This window comes from Capra hircus, unplaced genomic scaffold (assembly GCF_001704415.2).
Source record: "Capra hircus breed San Clemente unplaced genomic scaffold, ASM170441v1, whole genome shotgun sequence".
Lineage (NCBI taxonomy): Eukaryota > Metazoa > Chordata > Mammalia > Artiodactyla > Bovidae > Capra > Capra hircus.
Genome location: NW_017189579.1, coordinates 52,182 through 60,704, shown reverse-complemented (window position 1 = coordinate 60,704; position 8,523 = coordinate 52,182). Strand labels below are relative to the sequence as shown.

The window sequence follows — 8,523 nt, the reverse complement described above, 5'->3', positions numbered from 1 at the left end:
CCCCGCCGGCCCTGCTCGCCCCCCGGCCTGCCGCACGCGCTCACCTGGACTGCATGCCGGCTGCCCTCGTTTCCCGCTGTTGGTCGGCCGGCGGCTGCAAGGCTCGGACCCGAGACCCTGCGCGCCGAGGCCAGGCAGGCTGGCGCCCTGCCGGCGGGGGCGGGCGCTTTCTTTCAGGACGCGTCTGCTTTGCACCTGAGCTCGGGCATAGCGCGGGACGACAGAGAGGCCCTCAACACTTGTGTCCCTCACTGTCCTTCCGCACCACTTGGACCATAAAGCTCTCCTGTTTTTACTGCGCGTCTGTGTGTGCTGCTGCTGCCAGGGGCCCTGCCCAGGTCAGCGTGGGTGGGCAGGAGGGGCCCGAGCTCCCTGCCTACAGGCCATGGGGCCCTTCTCCCCGCGAGGTGACTGCTCTCGGGGTAGGAAGCCTCAGGCAGGCCCAGCCCCACTTGCACCGTGCTGTCCAGGCTGGCCAGCGCAGCTGCCCTCCGCAGACCTGGTCCCACCCTTGAGGGTGGCTGTGCACCCCTGCTCCCACCTGGCACTGACCTCAGCCCTGCAGGCTCTGGCTGTCAGCAGGGCCCTACACCACCCAGTTGCCCGAGAACTGTCCCTTCCAAAGGCGTACAGGGTGCCTTCTAAGGCCGAAGAGGGGCTGGTTGGCAGGACGCCCTCTCCCCAATTCAGGTGCCCAGAGAGCCCCACACCCAGGACACAGGTGGCCAGCCAGGACTGGTTGGGGGCTGGGCACCACACTGACCCATAGGGGCTGCCTGTAGCCCAGTGTGTGAGGCTGGCTGTCCTTGCAGTGCCCACTAGCATGAAGACCAGACTGACCTGGAAATGGCCCAAGGCCCCCTCAGCTGACCGGCCCGGACGTGGCCGACCCCAGCTTTGGGAGCCGCAGGCACCAGCGCCCTGCTCATCTGCCAGCCTGGACTGTTCCCTGGTTCAGCCTCGTGTGAGGGGCTGGAGGTGGGGTGTCACCATTGCAGTTCCAGGGTGTGCACACCTGACCAGGGCAGTGGGGCTTCTGCCTGCTTGGACGCTGGACACGGGGGCGGGGTGGGGAGGGGCGGGCAGAGGAGCCTGTCCTCCCAGGAAGGCCGCACAGCGGGAGGACAGGAAGCAGCAGGGCCCTTGGGGGTGCCCACGTGCCCAGGGAGAGCTTGGCGAAGACAGGCCTGCAGCACAAAGGCCAGCAGGGCGTGGGGCTGCCCATCTGCTCCTGCCTAGGCTGGCCGCAGGCGTGAATTCCGGGAGCTGTCCGCAGCGCGGCCAGGACTTGGGCTGCCTCCAAGGCCGGCCAGGCTGCCAGCTGCCCTCCAGCAGGTGTCCGGGAGGTGGGGGCGGGCAAGATGGGCCAGGTGCTCCTCAGCCCGAGGTCTTCTCGCTGGACCCCAGGCCTGTACCTTGAGGGCGCAAAGAGCCCTCACTGCGCACCCAGCTCAGCCCCAAGCAGGAGCCAGCGCGCCACGCAGGTCCCCGGCCCATCGCGCGGTCCCTTTAAGTGCAGTCCCGCCGGCCGCCATCGGGGGCAGCACCGAGCGGCCCGGCAGCCTCACGCCGCTGCCTCGAAGCTTCTGCCGGTGCCGGGGCCGCGGCGGCGCGGGGGACGGCGGAGCGCGCGCGGGCCTGCGCAGATCGCCGGGCGCGGTGCGGGAGCACCGCCCAGGTAAGGGGTCCAGGCCGCTGCCCCGCGGATCTTCCGTGAGTGCGGCGCCCACGAGGACAGGGACGCTGCGCCTTGGAGGACAGCGGTCCCCACACCCGGGGGCTCGGGGCTGGGCCGGGCTGCGCGCCGGGGAGGGCCACCCGCCGGGCTCCTCAGGCCTGGGACCCCGGCGGGGGCGGACCGTCCCATCCCCAAGGGAAGGGGTGTCGCCCAGTCTGGCTCCTCGGGGCCGCGGCAGCGCCAAGGCCGGGCTGTCACCTCCCTGGGGCGGAGCCTCATACCCTGTCATCCAGCCCCCAGTCCTGGCCTGGCTTCAGGATGGGAGGGGGATGGGCCTGCAAACCAGGGACAGGTGGGGGGAGGGTGCTGAGATGCGGACAAGCATGGCCTGGTGGCCCTGACTCAGGGGGGCAGCTCTGCTGGCAGGAAAGCCCTGGCACACTGGGGACACAGAGGGTCAGCCAGACCAGAGGTCCTGCCAGGTGAGCGCCCAGCTCGCTGCTTTTCCAAGCTCACCTTGGAGCGTGCTCCCCTAGCCTGTGAGGAGGTGGAGACCCTGTACCACTGTCTGAGCCACCCACCCCCCACCCACCCCTAGCCTCTCCAGACTGGGCACCCAGAGAAGCCGCTGGCCCAAGTCTGAACGTGGGCCTGGTACAGAGGGGTGGACCCCAGCTCAGCCTGCATGCGGGGGCATGGAACCTCAGGTTTCCATGGAGCTCTCCTGTGATGCTGTGGGGAGGGCCTGCCTGAGAACTGCGGGTGGCAGGGGCTCGATCCACCCACCGCCCTGCCTCCCCTGCTGGCGGCCTCCTGGCCTGCTGCGCCGCTCAGGGACCTGGAGGCAGCCTTGAGCTCCTTGAGCTCACACACCCCCACGTGGTCCGGCAGCCAGCGCCTGGTTTCTGCTGCCGTGCGCTCACTGCAAAGATGGAGGGGTCGCTCTCCTGGCCTTGTCATGATAGCCCCAAAGAGCTTGGTGGGTTTCAACCACTCCAAAAAGGGGGAGAGTCAGAGGCGGTTCCTGCAAAGCAGGAGGAGCTCTGGGCCCAGGCATGCTCCAGAAGCACAGCTGTGGCTAGGGCCACATGTAGACTGGGGGCAGGGCAGCAAGCCCGTGAGCCCCCGGGCCACGCCTGGGCCTGACGGGGCCACTTCAGGGCCCACAGGGGCCTCTGCGCTGGGCCTTGACACAGCGCTGGAGGACCGCTGCATGTCCAGCCGCGCCAGTTGTGGGGGTGGGGGCTGCAGGAGGCTGGCTACAGTTGCTTAAGGCTGGGGCCAGGGGCTTCAGACTGCAGCATGGGGGGATTTCTCTGCACCAGGCGTTAGGAGGGGGCTTCATCACCTGCTTTATAGGAGCCAGCACCTTGAAGCAGTCTGTGAAGGCCCCCAATGAGCACAGTTGTCCCACCTGTGGGCACCAGTAGGGTGGTCCTGGGGCACTCTCTTCCTACCCCACTGCTGGCCTGTCCCTGAAAAGGGGGTCTACCCCAGCCTGCCAGTGGTCACTGGTGAGCACAGGAGCTCAGGGATTGCTGCAATGACGTCCCCTTTCTGGTCACTCACCTCCTCCCAGCAGAAAGTGGCCCAGAAAGGATGGTGTGGAGGAGGGGGCAGGACCCGAGTGGCTGGACAGCTGGGCGCCCCCTGCAGGTGCCTGGGACGCCGGCATGGAACACAGGCCTGTGGCCGCAGGCCTTGGCTGCCTCCCGGGCCGTGCCCCAGGTAAGCTGGGCCAGCACTGGGGGTTAGCGGGGCCTGGGCTGCAGAGGGGCCGCCCTGACCCGCGTCTCCCCTCAGGGCGAAAGCCCCGAAAGGCCGAGTGAGCTGACGCCTGGAGACTTCTTTTAAGATGACCCGCACCGACCCGCCGGATCTGCTGGTGTCGACCGTGTACCAGGACATCAAGGTGGCGGCCCCGGGGCCCGTGTCGAGGCCCCCGCCATGTGAGGGCCCCATGGCCCGGCCTGCAGCGCCCGCGCCTTTCAATAAGCGCCACTGTCGAAGCTTCGATTTCCTGGAGGCGCTGGACGGGGTGGCCATGGAGGCCCGCCCGGAGGCGCCCCCCGCGGAGCCCGCCGCGCCGCGCGCACGATCCCGCGACGGCGAGACCCGGCGCCGCGCCCGCTCCAAGAGCGCCCCCCGCGCGCCCCCGAGCCTGGCGCCCGCGCCCGCCTCACCACCCGTGCTGCCGCGCCGAGGCCGAGAAGCGCAGCGAACGGCGCGGGCCGACGCGTCGCCCCGCCGGGAGCCCGCGTACCCCGCGCTGCGCGCGCTCGCCAACGAGCTGCACCCCATCAAGTTACAGCCGCAGCGGGGCGGCCCTGGCCGCATCGCGCCCCTCTGTGCTGCAGCCAACCGCTGCGCGCCAGCCGAGCCACCCGCGGGGCCCGCCCCCCACGTCCGCTGCCGCCTGGACATCAAGCCGGACGAAACGGTGCTGCAGCACGCCGCCCGGGGCTCACGGCCCTGCGGGCCCCCCGAGACCGCGCCCTGGCCCCGCGCCGCCCCGCAGCTCCACGGCCTCACGGTGCCCGGGCCTCGCCACGTGGCCCTCTCCCGCACCCCCACCCCCAGTGACTCGTACTGCACCGACCCCCGGGCGCTATACTGCGACGGGCCGCTCCCTGGGCCCCGGGACTACGCGGAGCGCCGGAGTGAACCCTTTACCACCCCGCCGGGGCCCACCCAGTTCTTCTACACGGAGGAACCCGAGGGCCGCCCTGGGGGCTTCATGGCCAGCTCTGGCCCGCCCTTCGACGGCTACTATCCCAGGCCCTTTCTGCCCGAAGAGCCCCCAGGGCCCAGTCCAAGAAGCGGGAGCGGCTACTACGCGGGGGAAGTTCGCACCTTCCCGGTCCAGGAACCACCCTCCCGCTCCTACTACGGGGAGGCCCCCCGCGCCTACGGCCCGCCCTGCGGCCCGCGTTATGCCCCGGAGGAGCCTCGAGCCCGCCCCGCCGCCCGCGCGTTTTACACTGAGGACTTCGGGCGGTACCGCAATCGAGAAGCCCTGACGCGGACTTACCCACACCCGCGAGGCAGCCCGGCCTGGGGCGACTGGGGCCCGCGGCCTTACCGCACCCTGCAGGTGGCGCCCCCGCCGGACCCCGGCCCGCTGCTCGCCTCCTGGCATGGCGGCACGGGCACCAGTCCACCCCGGCTAGCGACCGACAGCCGCCACTACTCGCGCTCCTGGGACAACATCCTGGCACCAGGGCCGCGCCGCGAAGACCCCTTGGGCCGTGGCCGTAGCTACGAGAACCTGCTGGGCCACGAAGCGCGGGAGCCGCGGGGCACGTCCCCCGAAGGCAGGCGCCCGCCTGTCGTCGTGAACCTGTCCACCTCGCCCCGACGCTACGCGGCGCTGTCCTTGTCCGAGACGTCACTGTCCGAGAAGGGCCGTGTGGGGGAGGGCCCCGGCCGAAACTGGTACGTAACACCGGAGATCACCATCACCGACAACGACCTGCGCGCCGCCGAGCGTCCGGCCGCCAGGAGCTGGGAGATGCCGGGGAGCCGCCCCCGCCAGTCTCAGCCTGCAGCCCCCGACGGCCCCGCCTCTGGCCGCCAGCGCAGCCTCGAACAGCTGGACGAGCTCATCACTGACCTGGTCATCGATTCGCGGTCCCCAGCCGGCCAGGCGCTCGAGCCCGCGTCCGACGGCCTGGGCCGCCAGCTACGGCGCCTGCTCGACTCGCGGCCCTCGGGGCCCGGGGGCCCGGCGCCTGCGCCGCGCTCGCCACCTGCGTCCGCAGGTAGCGCCGAAGAGCCCGCGGGACAGGGGCAGGCGGCCGACGCCTCCCCTGAGCCCAGCGCCGACGAGGACGACCTGATGACGTGCTCCAACGCGCGCTGCGGGCGCACCGAGACCATGTTCAACGCCTGCCTTTACTTCAAGTCCTGCCACAGCTGCTACACCTACTACTGCTCGCGCCTGTGCCGCCGCGAGGACTGGGACGCGCACAAGGCGCGCTGCGTGTACGGCCGCGTGGGCAGCGTGTGCCGCCACGTGCTGCAGTTCTGCCGCGACAGCGGCCCGGTGCACCGCGCCTTCTCGCGCATCGCGCGCGTCGGCTTCTTGTCCCGCGGCCGCGGGGTGCTCTTCCTGGGCTTCCCGAGCCCCGGCTCCGCGGACAACTTCCTGCGCTTCGGCCTCGAGGGGCTGCTGCTGTCGCCCACCTACCTGTCGCTGCGCGAGCTGGCCACGCACGCGGCCCCACTGGGCAGCTATGCTCGGGAGCTGGCGGCCGCCGGGCGCCTCTACGAACCAGCCGAGTGCTTCCTGCTCAGCGTGTCGGTGGCTGTCGGCCCCGGGGCCACCCCGCCCGGCGCCCCTGCCCGGCCAGCGCCCGCGCCTCGCAGCCCGGGACCCACGGTGCGCAAGTTCGCCAAAGTGGCGCTGGCGGCCGGCAGCCCAGCACGGCCGCCCCCCGCGCGGGGCCGCGAACCCGACATGGAGACGCTGATCCTGACGCCGCCGCCCGGCACTGCGGGCCTAGACCAGGACGGCGAGGCGGGCCGGCGAGCACGCGAGGTGGCCTTCATTCACATTCAGCGAGAGCTGCGGCTGCGCGGCGTCTTCCTGCGCCACGAGTTCCCGCGCGTCTACGAGCAGCTCTGCGAGTTTGTGGAAGCCAACCGGCGCTTCACGCCCACCACCATCTACCCCACGGACCGGCGCACCGGCCGCCCCTTCATGTGCATGATCATGGCTGCGTCCGAGCCGCGCGCGCTCGACTGGGTGGCCAGCGCGAACCTCTTGGACGACATCATGTGAGCCACGCTGGAGCGTCCACCCAGGGCCCACCCTGAACCCCATCAGGTCCACCCAAGCCCCACCCGGTCCACCAGGCCCCGCCCACATCGCCGCAAGCCCCGCCCCGTCGCGGTCTGCCGAAGCGCCGCCTTTCCCCTTTTTCCGGCCACAACCCTCCCAGTCCCGCCGGGCTCCCTCTCTCCCAGTTCGCCCTCGGGGCTCCCTAGAGGCAGGTCCTCGGCCGCTCGGTGCTCCCCGCTGGGAGGCGGGGTGGGTCTGAGGACCAGCCCGCCCTGCCTTTGCGCGGAGGGGTCACTACTGCAGACCCGACCGCGCGTATGCGACTCATCCCTCCCCATCTGCAGGGCCTCCCTGGAGCCTCTCCAACCGTGGCTCGCCGTGGTCCAGGAGCCCGAGTTGACCAAAGCCTAGTCCTGTCCTTTTAAACACCCCCCGACACCCGCTTCCTGTGGTCTGGGATGCACCCTGCTCAGAGGCTTTTCCTCTCTAGAGGACAGACACGCTAATTGGTCTCGGTGTGTCCGCATCCCGAGCACTTCCTGGCCTAGTCGGCAGGCAGGGCCGGCGGGGACCTGCGTGGGGCCCTCGCCCCTACTGGGTCGGACCTCGATACACTGACGGCGCTGCACGCCCTGCCGCAGGGGTTGGGGAAAGCAGCAGTGAAGGGGTACTAGGGGTGGGGGGGGGGATCCTCAACCAAGGCACAAGACACCTAGCCAGAGGGAGAAGGTCCTGGGCCCGGGAAGCAGAGGGGAGGGGCGCTGGCCAGAGCTCAGACCCGGCAGGGCGTGGGTTGGGCTGCCTGCTCCCACCTGGTTGATGGCCCCAGGCGTGCGCCAGAGCAGCCCTAACCTCACAGGCGGGAGCAGGTGCAGAGGCTGGGTGAACGCGAGCGGCCCAGGAGGCCTCCAGCTGGGACCCTATCAGTAGTCCTAGTGAGGACCGAGGAGGAGGTTCGTCCCGTCTGGAGCAGGGGCGGGAGCGAGCTACTTCCACAGGGCGGCGTGAAGGGCGCAACTGCCCGCGCTCTAGCTCGCTCTGGCCCCGCCTCGTGGTGCGGGCTGGACGCTCGAGGCTGGAGTGCACGGTCCAGTCCGTTATCTCCGCTCTCGTCGGGGGCTGCCCGCTGGCCCTGGCCCTAGAGGGCGAGGCCCGGCGCCCAGAAGGGCCCTCCTGAAGCCCCAGGCCCCCGTCAGGGCCAGGTGGTGGGAGATATCGATTCAATTAAATTGTGGGGCCCCACCTCCCACCTCCGATCGCTGCCCTCACCCCCGCCCGCGCACCCGCACCCATCTCCTCTCGTTCCTTCTCCACCTGCCTGCGCGCCTGCCTCGGCTCCGCGCATTCGCACCGGCCACGCGCCCCGCTTAGCCCCTCCCGCCTTCGCGGCCTCACAAACTGGCCGCGGCGCCCCCTGCCCAGGGGCCTCCGCCTTCGGCCCTACGCGCCGCCCAGGAAGGACCCTGGACTGGGGTTACTTCCAGAGGGGGAGCGCTTTCGAACCAAGGAAAATATAACTCGAATGTAGCCACTGCTGCCTCGTTTTTTGTTCAGAGTGGGTGCGACGTTGAAGATTTTCGGAGCCGTGGGGGGCGGGCCTTCGGAAACAGCGGTGGGAAACCACTGAACAACGTGGAGTGGGAGGCCGGAGAGAGGCGGGCTCGGACTCGGTGGGGACGGGGCCGGGAGACCGTGGGACTCGGTGCGGACGAGGGGCCGGGAGGCCGCGGGACTCGGTGGGGACGGGGCCGGGAGGCCGCGGGACTCGGCGGGGACGGGGCCGGGAGGCCGCGGGACTCGGTGGGGACGGGGCCGGGAGACCGCGGGACTCGGCGGGGACGGGGCCGGCAGGCCGCGGGACAGCATGGGGAGTACCCGGGCGGGAGGCCCTCAGATACACTGCGGGGACCCGGGCGGAAGCCGAGGGCAGCGCGCATGGTCTGCGGAGGGAGTCAGGGCCAGCGCGCGCCCCCTGCGCCTCGTGGGCCGCCCAGTCCCCCAGAGGGGCCCGTCAGCCGCCCCTGACCCGCGCGCAGGGGCTTCTCCGTGGGCTAAAAGGAAC

The 8,523-nt window shown here is 70.9% G+C and overlaps 1 protein-coding gene across 2 annotated transcripts; it reads left to right on the top strand.

Annotated features, from left to right (window-relative positions):
- The first annotated feature begins 1,081 nt into the window (after positions 1 to 1,081).
- On the top strand, positions 1,082 to 7,992 carry CUNH9orf172 (chromosome unknown C9orf172 homolog). 2 transcript variants are annotated; one of them, XM_018044500.1, is made up of 3 exons: positions 1,082 to 1,678; positions 3,261 to 3,406; positions 3,482 to 7,992. In XM_018044500.1, the coding sequence occupies exon 3, from the start codon at positions 3,534 to 3,536 to the stop codon at positions 6,459 to 6,461; it is 2,928 nt and encodes a 975-aa protein (XP_017899989.1). In that variant the 5' UTR covers positions 1,082 to 1,678; positions 3,261 to 3,406; positions 3,482 to 3,533; the 3' UTR covers positions 6,462 to 7,992. The 2 variants fall into 2 exon arrangements, with proteins under 2 accessions (XP_017899989.1, XP_017899988.1); XM_018044499.1 differs by having other exon boundaries at positions 3,258 to 3,406.
- Positions 7,993 to 8,523: the final 531 nt, after the last annotated feature.